This window comes from Schistocerca piceifrons, chromosome 3 (assembly GCF_021461385.2).
Source record: "Schistocerca piceifrons isolate TAMUIC-IGC-003096 chromosome 3, iqSchPice1.1, whole genome shotgun sequence".
In the NCBI taxonomy this organism is placed as follows: domain Eukaryota; kingdom Metazoa; phylum Arthropoda; class Insecta; order Orthoptera; family Acrididae; genus Schistocerca; species Schistocerca piceifrons.
In genome coordinates, this window is record NC_060140.1 from 295785831 (window position 1) to 295808231 (window position 22401).

The window sequence follows — 22401 nt, forward strand, 5'->3', positions numbered from 1 at the left end:
AATACGGAATTTGTATTTACTTCGTTGGATAATGTATGAAAATGCAGTGGTCGAAACTCAGGGCGGAGAAAAAAAGCTCGCCTTCCACCTTTTTTTTTTATTTATTTACTGACGTAGAGGTTTTGGCGCCAGTATTTATCTTTGTGCCTACAAAGCATGCCTGTGTAGCGCTACATATATTCGACGGCATACTACCAACATATTTCAGAACTTCCGCTTGCTTTGCACTAGATTCTAAGCCGCAGGCGGTTTTTTGGATTACAAAAAGCGGAAAAAAGTGCGGCTTAGATTCGAGTAAATACGGTATATATTTATTTATTTTTATTGCTCCACTTTCTCTAGTCTTAGAACTTCCTTATAGTGTCTCAATTAGAAATTGAGTATCTCCACAATGCAGGTTCATTTTAATGAATTTATTTCATCTGGTAGCATCAGAGCCTTCACCCTGTCTTTCACCTAGTGTGGCATCCTTTCATATTGTCCAGATGCTGCAGCCCGACTGGGTCCATTACACCAAGGCCAAGTCATTGCAGAATGTTTGAAATGTTTCACAGAAGCAAAGCAAATAATGCTGTGTTGTTGTGGTCTTCAGTGCAGGGAGTGGTTTGGTGCAGCTCTCCATGCTACTCTATCCTGTGCAAGCCTCTTCATCTGCAAGTACCTACTGCAACTTACATCCTTCTGAATCAGCTTAGTGTATTCATCTCTTGGTCTCCCTCTATGATTTTTACCCTCCACGCTGCCCTCCAATACTAAATTGGCGATCCCTTGATGCCTTAAAACATGTCCTACCAACCGATCCTTTCTTCTAGTCAAGTTGTGACACGAATTCCTATTCTCCCCAATTCTGTTCAGTACCTCCTCATTACATGATCTACTCATCTAATCTTCAGGATTTTTCTGTAGCACCACATTTCGAAAGCTTCTATTCTCTTCTTGTCTAAACTATTTATCGTACATGTTTCACTTCCATACATGGTTACACTCTATATAAATACTTTCAGAAAAGACTTTCTGACACTTAAATCTATACTCGATGTTAACAAATTTCTCTTCTTTAGAAATTCTTTTCTTGCCGTTGCCAGTCTATAATTTATATCCTCTCTACTTCGACCATCATCAGTTATTCTGCTGCCCAGATAGCAAAACTCATCTACAACTTTGAGTGTCTCATTTCCTATTCTATTTCCCTCAGCATCACCTGATTTAATTCAACTAAATTCCATTATCCTCATTTTGCTTTTGTTAATGTTTATCTTATATCCTCCTTTCAAGACACAGTCCATTTACAATTTAAAACCTGGTTCCTAAATCTCTGTCATGCCAGTATACAATCTATCTGAAACCCTTCAGTGTCTCCAGGCCTCTTCCATGTATACAACCTTCTTTCATGATTCTTGAACCAAGTGTTGGCTATGATTAAGTTATGCTCTGTGCAAAATTCTACCAGGTGGCTTCCTCTTTCATTCCTTAACCCCATTCCATATTCACCTACTACTTTTCCTTCTGTTCCTTTTCCTACTATCAAATTCCAGAATTTCAGTCACCCATGACTTAAATTTTCGTCTCCCATCACTATCTGAATAATTTCTTTTATCTCATCATACATTTCTTCAATCTATTTGTCACCTGCAGAGCTAGTTGGCATATAAACTTGTACTACTGTGGGTGGTGTGGGCTTCATGTCTATGTTGGCTAAAATAATGCGTTCACTATGCTCTTCATAGTAGCTCACCCACACTCCTAATTTTTTTATTCATTATTGAACCTACTCCTGCGTTACCCCTATTTGATTTTGTATTTATAATCCTGTATTCACCTGACCAGAAGTCTTGTTCCTCCTGCCACCAAACTTCACTAATTCTCACTATATCTAACTTTAACCTCTTCATTTGCCTTCTTAAATTTTCTAACCTACATGCCCAATTAAGGAATCTGATATTCCACGCTCCGATCCATAGAACGCCAGTTTTGTTTCTGCTGATGATGACATCCATCTGAGTAGTCCCTATCCGGAGATTCAAATAGGGGACTTTTTTACCTCCAGAATATTTCACCCAAGAGAACACAATTATCGTTTTACCATACGATAAAGCTGCAGGCCTTAGGGAAAAATTGCGGCTGTAGTTTCCGCTTGCTTTCAGCCGTTCGCAGTAGCAGCACAGCAAGGCTGTTGTGGTAAATGTTACAAGGCCAGACCAATCAGTCATCCAGACTGTTGCCTCTGCAACTACTGAAAATGGTGCTACCCCTCTTCAGGAACCACACATTTGTCTGGCCTCTCAACAGATACCCCTCTGTTGTGGTTGCGCTTATGGCACACCTCGCTGAGGTACACAAGCCTCCCCACCAATGGCAAGGTCCACGGTTCATTTCAAATAATAAAATAAGGAATAAGAAGATAGAAAGACTCAAACACCACTAAAACAAGGAATAGTGAAGCAACTTAAATCACTTAATAAAAACAAGTCTTCTGGTCCAGACTGTGTATCAATTAGGTTCCTTTCAGAGAATGCTGATGCAGTGGTTCCATACTTAATAATCATACACAACCACTTGCTCGATGACAGATCCGTACCCAAAAGACTGGAAAGTTGCACATGTCACACCAATATTCAAGAAAGGGAGTAGGATTCCACTAAATTACAGGCCCATATCACTAACGTCAATATGCAGCAGGATTTTGGAACATATATAGTGTTCAAACATTATGAATTACCTCGAAGAGAATGGTCTATTGACACACAGTCAACACGGGCTTAGAAAACATCATTCTTGTGAAACACAACTAGCTCTTTACACAAACAAAGTGTTGACTGGTATTGACAAGGGATTAATTCCATATTTCTAGATCTCCAAAAGCCTTTTGACACTGTACCACACAAGTGGCTTCTAGTGAAATTGCTTGCGTATGGAATATCATCTCAGTTATGTGACTGGATTCATGATTTCCTCTGAGTGAGGTCACGGTTCATAGTAATTTACGGAAAGTCATCAAGCCTTCTGGTCCAGACTGTGTACCAATTAGGTTCCTTTCAGAGAATGCTGATGCAGCGGTTCCATACTTAATAATCATACACAACCACAGAAGGGATTTCTGGCATTCCCCAAGGTAGTGTTACAGGCCCTCTGCTGTTCCTTCACTGTATAAGCGATTTAGGAGACAATCTGAGCAGCTGTCTTAGATTGTTTGCTGATGATGCTGTTGTTTATCATCTAGTAAACTCATCAGAAGATCAAAACTAACTGCCAAATGATTTAGAAGAGATATCTGAATGGTGCAAAAATTGTCAATTGACCCTAAATAATAAAAAGTGTGGGGTCATTCACGAGTGCACTCCATTTACATGATAAATCGGTCTTATCTAAAGGCCATAAATTCAACTAAATACCTAGGAATTACAGTTACAAACAATTTAAACCAGAAAAAATACATAGAAAATGTTGTAGGGAAGACAAACCAAGGAGTGTTTTGCTGGTAGAACATTTACAAAATATAACAGATCTACTAAAGAGACTGCCTACACTACGCTTGACCGCCCTCTTTTGGAGTACTGCTGCGTAGTCTGGGATCCTTACCAGACAGGATTAATGGAGTACATCGAGAAAGTTCAATGAAGAGCAGCACATTTTGTGTTATCTTGTAATAGGAGAGAGAGAGAGAGAGAGAGAGAGAGAGAGAGAGTCATGTCATGATACAGGATTTGGGATGGACAACAGGGCATTTTTCACAGCGGCAGAATCTTCTCGCAAAATTTCAGTTACCAACTTTCTCCTCCAAATGCAAAAATATTTTGTTGATGTCAACCTACGTAGGGAGAAGCCATCATCATAGTAAAATAAGGGAAATCGGATCTTGCACGGAAAGCTATAGGTGTTCGCTTGTTACACACTCTGTTCAAGAGTAGAGTAATAGAGAATTATTGTGAAGGTGGTTCGATAAACCCTCTGCCAGTCACTTAAGTCTGACTTGCAGAGTATCCATGTAGATGTAGAGTGTGGTGAGAAGAGGTTCACTTATGGTGTAAGTCACTTCCCAAAAAATGTTGAACTGTTATGTTCCATTTGACAGCCTATGTGAGTGTCATCATTTTAAAAGTTTTTTTAATGTTTTAACTGTGTATTTTGTAAAGTGTGAATCTACCCTCAAGCAGGAACTTGGATTTTACACCACCTGGAGGAGGAAAGCCCACTGTACATACAAAAAAGAGTATAAGGTAATCTCACCAATCTGTCCAATTACCTTATTTGGTCAAAAATTGATTGTTTTCATTGTTATATTAGCCCAAATAAGATTATAAATATATAAAAAGGTTTTTAATAACAATTGTTTAAACTGTGGATAAGTCGGCTCTGTTAAGGGAGAAAAATATTTATTTGGCACTGAAGTTTATATACACAGGGTATCATTGGAAGAGAAGGGGCCTCAATGTTTGTCAGGAAGACAGTGATGCTGGAAGGGGCAAGGTGGCTTTCTGTTACTTATATTGTAAGTTAACTTATTCTCATTTGTAATTCTTCATGTTATAGTTGCGGATTTTGAGCATTTTTGCCCACTTATTCTTTGTTTATTTGTTTTTTCTTTGTAACAAATTGCAAATGTTTCACAAAGACTTGCAACAGGGTATGATGGGGGGAGAATATGATGTGCTGCTTGTGGGAGCATGCCGGAATGTGATAGGGACAGGACAGCCTTGCTAGGTGCAGAGTCAGGAGTGTGTTGATAGTGGGGGAGGGGTGGGGGAAGGGGGAGGGAAAGTCAGAGGGAGAGAGAGGCGTGGAGAAGGGCGAAAGACTCGTAGCTGTGTTGGTGAAACAGAAGGTGTTAGTAGTGCTGGAGTGGGAGAAGGGAAGGGATTAGATAGGTAAAGGAAATGGACTAGTGAAGGTTAAGACCAGGGGATTAGAGGAACAAAGGATGTGTTTATGGTGAGTTCCCAATTGCGCAGTTCAGAATTCCTGGTGTTGGTATGGAAGATGCAGATGACGCAGACAATGAAGCAATCCTTGAAGTGAAGCACATCATGTCCAACAGCATGTTCAGCAACTGGGTAATCGAGCTGTCTCTTGCCCATAGTTTGGTAGTGGACAGACAGCTTGTTAGTAGTCATGCCTGTGCAGAAGGCAACATGGCAGTTACAGCTTAGTTTGTAAATCACATAGGTGTTTTCACATGAAGCCCTGCCTTTGACGCGATAGGAGATGCCTTTGACAAGACCCAAGTAGGTAGTAGGCCTTGCATCTAAGTCATTGCAATGATATCTACATGTACATTTATACTCCACAAGCCACCTTATGGTGTGCGGGGCAAAGGGTTCGTACCAGTGTCACTTTCCCCTTATCCCGTTCCAGATACATGGTTTGTAGGAAGAATAATTGCTGGTAAGCCTACAGGTGAACTCTAATCTCTCTAAGTGTATGTTGATGGTTTTTCCACATGTAGCAGGAAGCAATATATTAGTTGATCCTTGTAGAAACATATGCTCTCGGCACTTTGACAGTAGACCATACTGTGATGCAGAATGCCTCTCTTGCAGTATCTGCTGCAGGAGTTGTCTGAGCACCTCAATGGCACTTTCCCACTTACTAAATTAAATTGTAATGAAACATGTTGCTCTTCTTTGGAGCTTCTCTATTTCCTCTATCAGTCCTATCTGGTAGAGTCCCCATACTGGTGAGCAATATTTAAGCATTAGTCAAATAAGCGTTTTGTAAGCTACTGCTGCCTTTATTGCTGAATTACATTTCTCAGTCTGGCATCTGCCTCACTTGTGATTAATTTTACGTGGTCGTTCCACATCAAATCGCTTCCTAGGCATACTCTTAGATATTTTATGGAAGTAACTGCTTCCAGTAATAATCTGCAATTTTGTAATTATATAGTAAAGTGTGTTTCTATCTATGTATCCACAATGAATTACATTTGTTTATGTTGAGGGTCAATTGCTACTCCCTACATCAAGCATCAATTCTCCAAACGACTTCCTGCATTTTGCTAAAATTTTCTAGTGTCGTGACTTCTGCATACACAACAGCATCAGCCACAGAAAGCCTCATTTCCGACATTACCTGCTAGGTCATATACATTGTGAAAAGTAATTGTCCTATAACACTCCCCTTAATCATGCCTGAAGTTACATTTATGTCTGAAGACTTCTAGTTGTTCAGATTGACATGCTGTGTTCTGTTTGCTAAAAGTTCTTCAATCCAAACACACAGTTGGTCTGATATTCCATACATTCTTATTGTATTCATAAAGTGACAGTGCAGAGCTGCATCAAATGCACTCCAGAATTCAAAGAACATGGTACCTACCTGGGCACCTGTATTTTTTTGTCGGAAGCCATGTTGGTTTATCATCATTCTTCTGGCTGATTTCATGCAGTCCACCATGAATTCCTCTCCTGTGCCAACCCTTTCATCTCAGAGTAGCGCACTTGCAACCAACATCACAATTATTTGCTGGGTGTATTCCAATCTCTGTCTTCCTCCACAGTTTTTACTCTCTACAGCTCCCTCGAGTTCCGTGGAAGTTATTTCCTGATGTCTTAACGGATGTCTTACCATCCTGTCCCTTCTCCTTGTCAGTTTTTTTCCATATTCCTTTCCTCTCTGATTATGCAGAGAACCTCCTCATTTCTTATCTTATCCATCTATCTATTTTTCAACATTCTTATTTAGCACTACATCTCAAATGCTTCTTTTCTGTTCAGGTTTTCCCATAGCCCATCTTTCTCTAACATGTAATGGTGCACTTCAAATGTACATTCTCAGAAATTTCTTCCTCAAATTATGGCCTCCATTTGATATTAGTAGACTTCTCTTGGCCAAGAATGCCCTTTTCCCGGTGCTGGTCTGCTTTTTAATGTCTTCCTTGGTCTGTCCATCATGGGTTATTCTGCTGGCTAGGCAGCAGAATTCCTTAACTTCATGTACTTCATCACCAATTCTGCTGCTAAGTTTCTTGCTGTTCTCATTTCTGCTATTTCTCATTACTTTTGTCATTCATTGATTTACCCCCAAACAATACTCTGTACTCATTAGATTATTCATTCCATTCAACAGTTCTGTAATTCTTCACTGTCAGTGAGGAGAGCTGTATCATCAGCAAATCTTATCATCAATATCCTTTCACCTTGAATTTTAATTCCAGTCCTGAACCTTTCTTTTATTTTTGTCATTCCTTTTCCAATGTATGAGGGGGCATTTGAAAAGTCCATGCAAAAATAAAAACTACTTATGTGTTTGGAGCACACTTTTTTTATTTTTTGACATAGTCTCCTTTTAGACTTATACACTTCGTCCAGCACTGTTCTAATTTGTTGATCCCTTCTGAATAATAGGAATCATCCGAGTCTGCAAAATAGCTACTAGTTGCTGCAATCACCTCCTGTTTGACTAAAACCTTTGCCCCACCAGCCATTTCTTCAAATTGGGGAACAAATAGTAGTCCAAGGGAGCCAAGTCTGGAGAATAGGGGGGGATGTGAAACGAGTTGGAATCCTATTTCCAATAATTTTGCAACCACAACTGCTGAGGTGTGTGCTGGTGCATTGACTTGATGGAAAAGGACTTTTTTGTGGTCCAATTGCTGGCGTTTTTCTGGCAGCTCGGTTTTCAAATGGTCCAATAACAATGAATAATATGCACCTGTATGAGTTTTACTCTTTTCCAGATAGTCGATGGGGATTATCCCTTGCGAATCCCAAAAGACAGTCGCCATAACCTTTCTGGCCAAAGGAATGGTCTTCGCCTTTTATGGTGCAGATTCTCCCTTGGTAACCCATTGTTTCGATTGTTGTTTGATCTCAGGGGTATAGTAATGTATCCATGTTTCATCCACAGTGATGAAACGACACTTAAAGTCCTGCGGATTCTTTCTGAACAACTGCAAACCATCCTTGCAACACTTCACACGATTCCGTTTTTGGTCAAGCATGAGCAATCGCAGAACCCATCTTGCAGATAGCTTTCTCATGTCCGAATGTTTATGCAAAATATTATGTACCCACTCATTTGAGATGCCCACAGCACTAGCAATCTCACGCACCTTAACTCCTCTGTCATCCATCATCATATCATGGATTTTATCAATGATGTCTGGAGTCATAACCTCCACAGGGCATCCAGAAAGTTCAGCAACACTTGTGCCCATATGGCCATTCCGAAAATTTGGAAACCACTTATAAACTGTCCTAATCGAAGGTGCAAAGTCACTGTAATGTTTATCAAGCTTCTCTTTAGCCTCCTGAGGCGTTTTGCCTTTCATAAAGTAATGTTTAATCACCACACGAAATTCTTTTTCGTCCATTTTTTGACAATCACTCAACTTTCTTGATTCACACGAATGCCAAACACAAAGAAATAGACCAATATGGCTGAAACTTGTGTGTTCTTCCAAAGATGCTGCTAACTAAACATGACCTCAATAAGCGCCAGTGGTGCCATCTCTCGGACTTTGAACGGCCTTTTCAAATGCCCCTCGTATAGTTGGACAGTAGGGGTGAAAAACTACGTTCCCACCTTACATTCTTTTTAATCTGAGCACTTTGTTCTTGATCTTTCAGTCTTATTGTTCCCTTGTGATTCTTGTCCATGTTGTATATTACACTTGTCTCCCTATACATCACCGCCATTTTTCCAAATTTTGAACACCTTGCACTACTTTACACTGTCAAACACATTTTCCAAGTTGACAGTTCCTATGAACATATCTCCATTTTTCTTCAGTCTTGCTTCCATTATCATGCGTACCATCAGAACTGCTTGGTGCCTTATCTTTCCTAAAGCCAAAATGATTGTCATACAACAGATCCTCAGTTTTCTTTTTCATTTTTCTGTGTATTATTGTTGTCAGCAACTTGGATGCATGAGCTGCTAAGCTGATTGTGCAATAATGTTCACACTTGTCGGCTCTTGCGATCTTTGGGATTGTGTGGATGATGTTTTTCCAAAAGTCAGATGGTATGTCGCCAGATTCAAACATTCTACACACCAATGTGAATAGTCATTCTGTTGTCACTTTCCCCAATGATTTTAGAAATTCAGATGGAATGTTATCTATCCCTTATGACTTATTTCATTTTAAATCTTCCAGAAATCTTTTAAATTCTGATTCTAATACTCGATACCCTATCTTGTCTATACCGACTCCTGTTTTTTTCTTCTCACACATCATCAGACAAGTCTTCCCCCTCACAGAGACCTTCAATGTGCTCTTTTTCACCTATCCACTCTTTCCTCTGCATTTAACAGTGGAATTCCCATTGCACTCTTAATGTTAGTGCCATTGCTTTTAGTTTCACTGAAGGTTATTTTCTCTTTTCTACATGCTGAGTCAGTCCTTCTGACCACCATTTCTTTTTTGACTTCTTCACATTTTTCATGCAGTCGTTTCACCTTAGCTTTCCTGCACTTCCCATTTATTTCATTCCTAAGTGACTTGTATTTCTGTGTTCCTGAATTTCCCTGAGAATATTTTTCTTCTTTCTTTCATCTGTCAACTGAAGTATTTCTCCTGCTACCCATGGTTTCTTTGCAGTTACCTCCCTTGTACCAACTTTTTACTTCTGTGATTGACCTTTCTAGAGATGCCCATTCCTCTTCAACTGAACTGTTTACTAAGCTATCAGTCTACAGCCTCTGAGAACTTAAAGTGTACCTTTTCATTCCTTAGTACTTCTTTGCATATTGGTTCCTTCTGACTAACCACTTAAACTTCAGCCTACTATTCATCATTACTAAATTGTGATCTGAGTCTTTATATCCTCCTGGCTACACTTTACAATCCAGTGTCTGATTTGAGAATCTCTGCCTGACCATGATCTTCCTGAATCTACTGGCGTTTTCCAAGTGTAGCTCCTCCTCTTGTGATTCTTGAACAGAGTATTCACTATTACTAGCTGATATTTATTGAAGAACTCAATTAGTCTTTCTCCTATCTCATTCATACTACCAAGCCCATATCACCCATAACCATTTCTTCTGCTCACTTCACTACAAACACATTGCAAATCCCCCCTCCTGAATATTAGATTTTCATCTCCTTTCACATACTGAATTACCCACTCAATAACCTCACATACTTTCTCTATCCTTTCATTCTCTGCTTGCAATGTTGGCATATATACCTGAACTATTGTTGTTGTTGTTGTTGGTGGTGGTGGTGGTGTGCTGTCATTTCTGATGAAAACAACACTGTCACTGAACTCTTCATGTAACTCACTCTGCCCTACCTTTGTACTCGTAATGAATCCTACTCCCCCTATACTTGTTTGACCAGAAATCCTTGTCTTCCTATTTCACTTCACAGACCTCCACTACATGTAGATTGAGCCATAGCACTTCCCTTTTCAGATTTCCTAGCTGTCCCACCACATTCAAACTTCTGACATTCCATTCCCTGACTTGTAAACATTATCTTCTCTTTGGTTATTCAATCTTTTTGTCATGATCACCTTCCCCTTCACAGTCCCCTCCCAGATTTGAATGGGGGATACACTGGAATCTTTTGCCAGTGGAGAGATCAACGTGACAAATCAATTACAGGCCACATGTCCTGTGGACACACATTGTGCGTCTTTAATGCAGTGGTTTCCATTGCCTTCTGCCTTCTCATGTAGTTGATCATTGCTGATTCCTCCACCTTTTAGGGGCAGTTTCCCACTCTGTGGGCAACAGTAATGCCCTGAGCTTGTGTCTGCTCCTGTTCTACTGTTCTAGACGTCACATTCACATCCAAAGACAGTGCTCCTACACAACTGTTTACTCTCTGCCACCTTTCCCAAATGGCATTAACTCAGAATAAATACATCATAACAGAAAATAAATCGGGTTACAGCACATATCATATTTCTAATTAACACATAGTATCTAAAGATTTACAAAGTAAAACAAGTACATCGTATCTATCATAAAAATAATGGGCAAAATTTTAAATAGCACATCTGTACTATAGAGCCACATGTGCCTAGTGAGCTCAGTACTAATTTTCCCCCCATTCCATGAGTCTACTCTCAAAAGGACAGAGACAGAGAATGACGGAGAGAGAAAACAATAGAGAACGATAATGTAGATGTGCACAAAGCCTTTCATGGCATAGCTACACCAATACCACAACAACTCGGTGCCACTATTTTTTAAATCAACTCAATGGAACATTACATACACCGAAAAACATAAATTACACTTCTGCAAAAAGGATCATTGGGTTTGCAATTGACTGCTACGCTAATCACATTTTCCGTCAGTATTACAAAGGAAAACATGTGTTACATATCATTTTGTATACAGCTTAACAAGAAGATGTAAAGAATAACATGATTTACAACAAATTATTCAGTATGTTTACGATACGTACATCAACTTAATACTAATCTCATAACAAAAGTTTCTTTTCTTTTCAAGTTTATTTTTAACAAACCACATTTTTAGAATGTTCCTTTGATAAATTGTTTATAGTCACTGAAAGTTGCATAAGTAAGTATCATCTACATTGCTGAAAATTAAATATTGCGCACCACTGGCACGTGTAGGATTGCCATCTGTCTCAATATACTGGGACCATCACTGCTATGGACCTCCTTGTTCCGACATCCCGACAAGACCCAATATTGTCTGATTTTGCAAAATGCTGTTACGAGCTTGGCTCAAGTATTGAAGTAATGCCACCTGTTGGCACAACATGTAAATGCAGCCTCAATTTTACTTACCTCAACAAGTTTCTGTTGACAAGGTCGTCTCACAGATGTCGCTGCATGTTGTGTATCCTTTATTGACGACGCACACACCTAGATACACCACCACCATGTGGGAAAAATGCCTCCAGTAGTAAAGGTCTGGAACTATTTAAACAGTGCTACATGGAATAATCGGGCAGTTCCCATTTGAATAGCGATCTGGTAAGATGACCATTTCCAAATGATATTAACAATGTGTGCAAGTTAGTGATGTTTGATGTGTTTTCTGCAGGTATACAGGATGTGAAGTTTGTAGTGACGTGTAGGGGAGAGCGGGGAAATACCGTGCATGTAAGCCATTTTTCAAATATTTCGTATTTTTCGAACTCAATTGAAATGCTGAACACCTTTTTTTGGGCAAGAAACCAATGCCCCACACGTTTATGGGTTCATATTTGCTGTATTAAATCGATTTACGTTCCTACAGCTATTTTACAAAAGTGTTACGTTACGTTGCATGGTATTGGTTGGTTGGTTGGTTGTTTTGGGGAAGGAGACCAGACAGCGAGGTCATCGGTCTCATCGGATTAGGGAAGGACGGGGAAGGAAGTCGGCCGTGCCCTTTGAAAGGAACCATCCTGGCATTTGCCTGGAGCGATTTAGGGAAATCACGGAAAACCTAAATCAGGATGGCCGGACGCGGGATTGAACCGTCGTCCTCCCGAATGCGAGTCCAGTGTCTAACCACTGCGCCACCTCGCTCGGTGCATGGTATTACTCCGAGGGGTGGGGTAATACCGCGCAATATATCTTATGATACAGCATAGCACATAAAATGACAAAAACTCTGTAAAATTAAATCAAATTAAGAAATTCGAAATTCAGAATTTATTTAGAATTGAAAAACATAAATTTTACAACTTATTAAAGTTTCTAAAGACAGAAAATCCTTTTACTGGTAAATCAAAATTATTGGATTATGGTGTCAACTTGTCTCTGAACACATTTATCCCCTGTTTAATGGCAGTAGTCGCAAATATTGTTTTCAGCTGTGTCACATGCATTACACTCTGAATGAACCCATCCACTGCAAATCACACATCGAAACCACAGCTCCCTGTTTTTCCTAAACTCTCCGCAAAGCATGCAAACAGAGTCGTCGTCCCTAAAAGTTCCATTCTTGCTCGTAGGCCTAACACTAGTTTCTCCGAAAGGGTCAGCGTCATCCATCTCATTATCACTACACAGTTTGTGCAATGGTAGGTCCAAATCATCAGCCAATGAAGAATCAAAAGAAAGATTTCGCCCACATTTCTTTGTTTCAAATTTATGAGGTCTTATCTTTGAAGCAAACTCTCTGAACTTGCTTTTTCCCTTAGGCTTTAGCACTGATTTTCTTTCTCTATTTATTAATTTTGCTTTTTAGCTCTCTGCTGCTTTTTGTAAACTAGCTTTTTTAGGAGTCAAAGTAAAAATTGAGGAATGATGTCTGGCAGTTTTCTTCAGTTTAAGAGGTCCTGGTAAGGGAGAAATATCTTTGAATTGTAGCCCAACTTCAGACTGAACGTGTAGTCCTAAGGCTTTGTCTCTATCATCAGGGACACCAGTCGCTGTCTTTGAAGAACAGAGCACAACTGTGTTACTACTTTCATCATTATTAGCGCTGCAATCACCAACAACGGGTAAAGCTAGGCCTATTTCTTCGTCTGGGTGCACACGCATGAAATCTTCGTCATTAAATGTGGAAGGATTTAGAGGGAAAATTCCTGTTTTGCTAAAGCCAGAGATACCCTTCTCAATATTAGCAATCCTCATGAAGGCTTTGCTAAAGATAGGACAAATGTCGTAAGGAGTTTTCTTCTGGTGGGGATTAGACCTCATAAAACTGTCACATTCTTGATTAAATGCAGCCTTCAGGCTACTGAAAAAGGCCACATCTAAAGGTTGTAACCTGTGTGAGCAGTGAGGCGGCAGTGTTACCACTACTATTCCATTGTCTTTACAAAAGTTGTAGGCTTCTAGAGAGACATGGCTAGTGTGATTGTCTAAAATCAAGAGAATGATGTGGTCCTTAGAGGCTTTGGTAAAGTTAGCAAAATGTTTCAGCCACTTTGGGAAGAGCTCCTCAGTCATCCAACCATTTTTGCTACTTTCGTATATTGAATTTGGTGGTCCTCCTCTCTGTAGGGCCGGCGTCATCCTAAGCCTTGGAAAAATAAACATTGGAGGTACATGTACTCCACTGGCACTCACTGCACAACACACTGTAATATTTTTCCCACGCTCCCAGTTTGTTGCTGAGCCAACTTGTTTAGCTCTTTTGGGTGCTAAAATTTTTCCTGGCTTCTGAACCGTTGATATTCCTGTCTCATCAAAATTGTAAATTCTGGAGGCATCAAACTTATGGACATCCATCCCAGTGGTAAGATTCGAGAAAAAATGCTTAACTTCACTTGAATTAGAAGCTGAGATCCGATTGAGACTAGTAGCCTCAGGTTTGCGAATGGTGACTGATGGATTTCTTCTAAGAAACCCAGAGAGCCAATCCTGTCCAGCTCTTTTTGATATTTTATTAAAATTATGCTCAGTATTATTTGCCTCGGCATATTCATAAACTGATCTCCTCAACTTTACCGACTATATTCCATAAAATGTCTCTGCTAGCAAAAGAACATGCTTACCTATGCCATCTTCCTGTTCTTTTGAAAATATAGGTTTTCTTCCCAAATCAATTTAGAGCAATCTCCTGTTTTTAGCCTATCTCTTAAAGTAGAAAGAGGTATTCCGTACATTCTTGTAGCTACTTTCTGTGGCTTTGCATTTTCTATAACATCATGGAGTGCGCAATTCATTTCATGTCCCGTCCACTCTTTGCCCCTTTCTGTGGTTCTGGCTCTGTTTCTCACCATCTGTGATTAACAAAATGAAAGAAAACTTGTAAGATGACACACATACACACACACTTCCAAATATATAGTTCACGAAAATACCAAAACAAATTATCATATGGGGCAATACCGTTCACCACGGGCCAATACCGTGCATCAGGCACCGTATTGCCCCGAGGCAACATGACTCGCCATTGTAAATTCTAACCCAACAATCACGAAATTTAACGTCTAACATTTGATGTTTAAAAGAAGATCAAGAAATGCGTAATTAAATAGAGCTACTTTAAATATTGTTGCTATTAACATATTTCGCTCACCTCTAGACTTATTATCTTCAGATTTTATAAGAAAACAGTCGAAATCAGTTGAAACCGATTGTCGAAGACGTCTGCGCTATTGAACGATATAGACCCCTCTGGCCCTCTGTATGTGTCTATCTGATTATAGTTACTTCCGCTATGTGGCAGCATCATGCAGCGCTCTTTGCCTTCTCTGGGAAATTGGATAAAGCGGTGCACGGTATTACCCCGCTTTACGGCATTGCCCCGCTCTCCCCTACTACGATGACGAAAGTGTTATTGTCGAGTGTCTACCATCTAATAAACTTAGCTTATAAAAACTGCCCAAGGATGGAAAGAGAAAGTGTCACTTTTCGGACGATTACACAAAAGAGTGGTCTTTTGTCAAGAAAGGGCATGTGGATCAGAAAGTGTTGTGTGGGATGTGCAGCTGTTACATCTCAGTAATTAAAGTTTGATTCACTGAATAACAAAACATCGGAGACAAATACAAAGTTTTGTGTAGACCCTTTAAGACACCATTGAATTCGATTCGATAAATTAATCACTTTTTGTGGAGAGAATACCAGTATCAACTTCAGGGGGCTTTATCGATGTGGCCAGCGGAATGTTTTCACCAAATTAAAAAAAAAACTAAGAAAACATGTAGAAGGAACTGGATGCCCTGCTCATATTCCCCACAATACTATATTGAGCACTGCTGGAGTTTTAACTGTTGACATTGAAACAGTCATCATGAAAATATTTAATTATTTTTCAATATACATGGTAAGGACAGAGATGCTGAAAGAGTTCTGCTTATACGTTGATGTCAATCATCTGACGTCTTCTATCTCACTCAAAAACAAGATAGCTGTTGTTGATGGCCGCAGTTGAGAGAATTCTTAGGCTAAGGCCGTATTTGCGTTTTTCGATGCTGGACGCTCATTGTCAAATGAAGCGGTATCAAAAATCGCCTGATGGTGGCTGTGTGTATAGTAACCTCTTTCAATGCAGAGTGTCCAAAGACGTGAATGTTGCCATGTGTGGCTTAGTAGCGTTTCAGACCTGTCTGGGTGACATCACAGCATTGAAGTATAGAAACGAATGTATTAAGTAAATGATTTTCAACAATAATATGTGCTGTATTGTTGCTGTTTTTACAGAGACAGTGCAGACAAAGAAGTTTTTGGATTCATCCAATTTTTGAGGAAAGACCAGAGAGAAGAAAATTCAATCTACTACACCACAGACTTAAAATAACCCTGAAAAGTTTTTTGAGTATCACAGGATGTCTATTACGTCATACGAAACTCTGCTATCTAATGTATTGAGCACTGTTAGTGGAAGAAACACATGATTTCGTGACTGTGAAAAAAATCTGCCAATTTCTCTGAGGTAAGTGAAGTGTTATTACTTATTTTATTATTTGTTTACAAAAGAAAAAGGGATGGAATTGATTCTTCTGATTCTTCCTCAAAATCCATTGTAGATGTGCTGCTTGTGGAATTAGATTATTATCAGTCACACACAGATGTAATTCCGGATGGCTGTGGTTGTGTGTAGGACTGAACCAATTGTAAATATTTCAATTGAAAATCAATCTTGTCAGCTGAGCTAAAGTTCTTAATTAGGGGCATTTGCGAAAGCAAGAACATTTTATCTGGATTATCAGCTCTAGGACTCTTCACCTGTAGTCGTTGCAAACTCGTTTGCAGGACGCCCAACAAACATTTTTCACACTCGGCCTGTTTCAGTTTGCTCGGAAACGGACTTTCTCCCTTTGTGACCAGGGGAAGAGGCTTTGGATGTAGTATGTTGTACTGCAGGTGTCAGCGTGTTTATTTCTTCTTGTGCAGTGTTGCTTTCGGTGTCTTGTGTGCTTTCTGTAAGACGAACACCCATATTCCCAGAGGTCCTGTGGTAAAAATGGAAACTGTAATTGTTCACAGTAAAATTTTGTATATACACTGGTATCCAAAATTGAAGCAACAAATGGAAATGTTGCAAGGTTGCATTTATTTTGCCACAAAACGGTGTAAACAGGTGATAGTAAAGTAGAAACAATGTAAAGAACACAGTATGTAAACAACTGCAACATGCTTAACGGTAGGCAAAAATGTTCTTTGTTTTTTCCAACATAAGGGATTTGCACACAGATTTCGAAAACAGGTTAACACGCTCAGCATGGGGTGTTACCACATCTGGCTGCAATACAGGCATAACATCGACAGTGCATGCTGTGTTATGTCATTAGTCTCCTACAGAGTTGCTTGCAAGTCTTGGGGAGTGGTTGGTGGATGCTGACGTGATACAACCTATCTCCCTAGTGCATCCCAGATGTGTTCTATGGGATTCATATCAGGAGAGCAAGCAGACACCATGCACGCAGTATCTTCCGTTTCCAAGAAAACATCAGCCACCCATGCTCTATGAGGTTGAGCATTATCGTCCATCAGTACGAAGTCTGGGCCCACACCATCTCGCAACAACCGCACTTGAGATCTCAAGATCTCATAGCGATACCTGACAGCAGTTAAACCTTGCCAATTGACCCATACAATTTCATGAAGAGGCGTTTGAGTGGTCAACATAATCCCTGCCCACACCATTAACGATCCTCCTCGATGTCGGTCTCTTTCCACAATGTTTGTATTCCAAAATCGTGTTCCAATTCCCGCCAAACGCGAATGCTTCAAGAATCACTCCCCAGACTAAATCGAAACTCATCTGCGAAAAGAACGTTGACCACTGTTCGACTGCCCAGGTGGCTTGTTGATGACTCCACTCTAGACGTTCCCTTCTGTGATGATGTGTCAGAGGTACACACAGAGAAGGTCTCTGACAATAAAGTCTACTCTGCTGAAGCATTCTGTGCACCGTTTGTCTCGATATAAAACGTCCAGTGGATACTGCGACGTCAGATGTCAGTTACTGTGCAGTACTAAGGCAGTACTGTTGCATCTCTATGGCCAAATAACAGTCCTTTCCTTTTGATATCACACATGGGCGGCCATGCTCTGGTCTTCAGGATACTGTTTCTGTCTCTATAAATTGTTGCCATATCCAAGAAACAACAGAATGATTCACATTAAGCTTTCAGGCCACATCAGTTTCTGACTGTCCTGCTTCCATTCTTCTTGTGGCCCTCCACCACCGACAGTCTGTAGGCGTCTTCTTTGTGCCATACTGCATCATCTGTCACCGTATACACAGTGATTATGGATGTGGTACTACCCGGCAAACTCTACCCCATTTGATAGGTGCCCTAACATCATCATTGACGTGGTTGTCCATTGACCAGAATTACACCTTCCTTAAAGAACACGACTCTCCATGCATCTGTTGACATTTTGTATGATTATACTGTGAATTACACACAGCACAGGGAAATAGCAGTTTGTTGCTTTAATGTTGGACACCAGTGTATTTTACCAGGATTTAACTTTTTTTGGGATGGGGGGGGATTTCAACAGATGGATTCTGTAATAAAGTAGACTTGTAATGGAATACAACATAGGCATAATATACCATCCCGTCCGTCATTCACATCGAGTGAACTAGGAAACCACAGAAATTGACTATAAGATCACTTCTCCTTCTTTTTTTTCTTTTTTTTACGTTTTGTGTGTGTGTGTGGGGGGGGGGGGGGGTAGATATTGTACCCCCAACCACCACCATGTTACTATGATAACCATTACCAAGACAACAAAAATTGACAAGCATAGTCAAGCAAGTCATTATCATGACCCTTGGATGTTAGCCACTAGGTAAACTGTCTACTGGATGAAACTTCCTGGCAGATTAAAACTGTGTGCCGGGTCGAGACTTGAACTCGGGACCTTTGCTTTTCGCAGGCAAATGCTCTACCAACTGAGCTACCCAAGCACGACTCACGCCCCGTCCTCACATCTTCACTTCTGCCAGGAGAGCTTCTGTTAAGTTTGGAAGGTAGGAGACGAGGTACTGGTAGAAGTGAAGCTGTGAGGACGGGGCGTGAGTCGTGCTTGGGTAGCTCAGTTGGTAGAGCATTTGCCCGCGAAAAGCAAAGGTCCCAAGTTCAAGTCTCGGCCCAGCACACAGTTTTAATCTGCCAGGAAGTTTCATATCAGCGCACACTCCGCTGCAGAGTGAAAATCTCATTCTGTCTACTGGATTTTTAGATAGATTATTTAAGAAAGATCCTAATTCCTAATCTATATGTAACAATGCTATAACTTATTCATTCTGACAATAATTTTCATTTCAAATTATTCATTTCATAAAGGCTGTGCAATGCACTAACATTATAAATATGCAATACTCACCATCTTTCTTCACATGAAGATTGGAGAAACGAAGTTTGTGATAAACGTAATATTTTCTGGTTTGTGTTGGATCTCCACTTTCACTTTTTCCATCCTGGTATTTCAAACTTTTGTGTTAGTAATCCTTACTGCTCTTCTACTTTTTTGCGGATCCTTCTCCCTTTTTTTAAACAAAAACCGAATATAGACATTTGTTCTACTTTTATACCATTATAAATATTCATGCTCAGCAAACTGGGAAACAATGCAAGGCCAATATATGAAACAATTAACTGTTGAGGGTTGGTTAAACAAGAGTTTACAGTTTTAAAAAAAAGGCTAATTGTCCATGGGATGTATTGACAGTAAGCATATTAAAGTGATTGATACATGAGGGTTGAGTAGTGAATACTTTAACCACAAGAAGTATTTTTCAGTAGTTTAAATGACAGTAGCTGACACAAATTACAGCTTCAGATATATATCACAAGGAATGTCCATTTGATATTTTAGCCAACAAATAGCAGATATTCCACCATCCGATTGGCATCAGTATCGATAAGTGTTGACATCATTGTTAAGCCCAGTTGTGTACGGCACAACTTTGTGAGGGAAAACAATGGATACAAATTTATGGACACATTATCGTGTCCTTTAGACAGCATTCCATCCCAGGTAACAAGAGGGACCATGAAAGGAACATACAAGAGATCAGTCTCCTGAATATTTCAGTTCTACCACAGGTTCTGTACACTGGTAAAACCGATATGCAAACATTGCTGAGTAAAAGAAGACTGCTAGCATAACACAACACTTCTAACATTATATAAGTTAATAAAGCACGTATATTGTGACTTATTGTAGTTACTTAATGTAACAAATATAATTTACCTGACATTTCTCATAAAATTTAAATATTAAGTTTCATCTATTTTTGATCTTTATATATTAATACACTACTGGCCATTAAAATTGCTGCACCAAGAAGAAAAGCACATGATAAACAGGTATTCATTGGACAAATAAATTATACTAGAACTGACATGTGATTACATTTTCACGCAATTTAGGTGCACAGATTCTGAGAAATAAGTACCCAGAACAACCACCTCTGGCCATAATAACAGCCTTGATACACCTGGTTATTGACTCAAACAGAGCTTGGATGGCATGCACAGTTACAGCTGCCCACACCGCTTCAACACGATACCACAGTTCATCAAGAGTAGTGACTGGAGTATTTTGACGAGTCAGTTGCTCGGCCAACATTGAACAGACGTTTTCAATTGGTGAGCGATCTGGAGAATGTTCTGGCCAGGGCAGCAATCGAACATTTTCTGTATCCAGAAAGGCCCGAACAGGACCTGCAACATGCGGTCGTGCGTTATCCTGTTGAAATGTAGGGTTTCGCAGGGATCGAATGAAGGACAGAGCCACAGGTCATAACACATTTGAACACTAGGTGACTGAGACGTGTAACCAATGGCACCCCGTACCATCACGCCGGGTGATACGCCAGTATGGCGATGACGAATACACGCTTCCAATGTGCATTCACCGCGATGTCGCCAAACACAGATGCTACCATCATGATGCTGTAAACAGAACCTAGATTCATCTGAAGAAATGACGTTTTGTTATTCGCGCTCCCAGGTTTGTCGTTGAGTACACCATCGCAGGCGCTCCTGTCTGTGATGCAGCGTGAAGGGTAACCGCAGCCATGGTCTTTGAGCTGATAGTACGTGCTGCTGCAGACGTCGTCGAACTGTTCGTGCAGATGGTTGTTGTCTTGCGAACGTCCCCATCTGTTCACTCAGGGATCGAGACGTGGCTGCTCGATCCGTTACAGCCATGCGGATAAGATGTCTGTCATCTCAACTGCTAGTGATACGAGGCCGTTGGGATCCAGCACGGCGTTCCGTATTACCCTCCTGAACTCACCGATTCCATATTCTGCTAACAGTCATTGGATCTCGACCAACGCGAGCAGCAGTGTCGCGATATGATAAACCGCAATTGCGATAGGCTACAATCCGACCTTTATGAAAGTCGGAAACGTGATGGTACGCATTTCTCCTCCTTACACGAGGCATCACAACAACGTTTCACCAGGCAACGCCGGTCAACTGCTGTTTGTGTATGAGAAATCGGTTGCAAACTTTCCTCATGTCAGCACGTTGTAGGTGTCGCGGCCCGCGCCAACCTTGCGTGAATGTCCTGAAAAGCTAATCATTTGCATATCACAGCATCTTCTTCCTGTCGGTTAAATTTCGCGCCTGTAGCACGTCATCTTCATGGTGTAGCAATTTTAATGGCCATTAATGTACAATTTAATATATTTACTACACTTACGTAAGGCTTCTTTCTCTTCTTTGTCCATCTTCTCCCAACCTTCACCAACAAAACTGGATAGCACAGCTTGCCAACCACCTTTTTTGTCTGTTTTTATAATCTACATTTTGAATGTCATATAAAAGAGGTCGAGCTTGAATTCCAAATGTAATGTTCGATATGAAATTCCACTTTGTCCATTGCACACATCGAAATAACTGTAATTTAACAGTTCACTACCTACACTATACTGTATGTGTTGTACACACTGCAAAGATTCTGCTGAGTTCGCATGGGACTAAAATTTCAGCAGTGTCAATTGATGATGGAAACTGGGCCTTGGCCAATCCAACCAGTGTCTAACCTAGAGGATGAGCCTTGTCGTCTGACGTTGGTACAAAAAGACATTGTGTGTGGCCACCACCGGCCCCCTCCAGCCTGCCTGTAACTGTGGCTTCATTGACGCTGACTGTCCAGCTTAAAAATATGCAAGTGTGGCCGTAGCCTTAAGCTTTGGACTCCATTAAAACAGTTTTCTGACGCTGAAGAAAGTCCACCTAAAAAATTTCAGATTTTTTCAGTAATCTGATCAGTGAAATTTACTTCATGTTTCTGCAGTCCAATTTGGCTCTGTTTTTTAAAAAAAATGTAAAATGCATGGAGAAGAAAACTGAAATAAGAAATTTATTAATCTACACTCATAGATATCTGAATGAAAGCAAGACCGTCAATTTTATTGACATGCAAACCAAGATGAATTTGAACAAATTAAGGAATTAGAATCCTAACCAAGAAATAAATAATTTGATTTTGAAATTTGAGAAAGAGACAATGGTTTTCTATACACTCGCATTTTATTATTTAGAGAACTGGGCTATTTCTTTTAAAAGATATCAAGTATTTGACTGGATAGCGCTACCTGAAATCCTAGGTTCGG

The 22401-nt window shown here is 40.1% G+C and overlaps 1 protein-coding gene and 1 non-coding gene across 2 annotated transcripts; both read right to left on the bottom strand.

Annotated features, from left to right (window-relative positions):
• Positions 1–12628: 12628 nt before the first annotated feature.
• LOC124789799 (MFS-type transporter clz9-like) lies at positions 12629–14976 on the bottom strand. Its single transcript, XM_047257277.1, has 2 exons — positions 14887–14976; positions 12629–14587 (listed from the first exon to the last, which is right to left on the bottom strand). The coding sequence occupies exon 2, from the start codon at positions 14091–14093 to the stop codon at positions 13101–13103; it is 993 nt and encodes a 330-aa protein (XP_047113233.1). The 5' UTR covers positions 14094–14587; positions 14887–14976; the 3' UTR covers positions 12629–13100.
• A 3685-nt stretch (positions 14977–18661) lies between these two features.
• On the bottom strand, positions 18662–18736 carry Trnar-gcg. Its single transcript has one exon. It is a non-coding gene; the product is annotated as a tRNA-Arg (tRNA).
• Between the last annotated feature and the right edge of the window lie 3665 nt (positions 18737–22401).

Excerpts from the sequence above, each read along its gene's own strand:
- LOC124789799 (XM_047257277.1), bottom strand. The coding sequence starts at position 14,093 with ATGGATGTCCATAAGTTTGATGCCTCCAGAATTTACAATTTTGATGAG.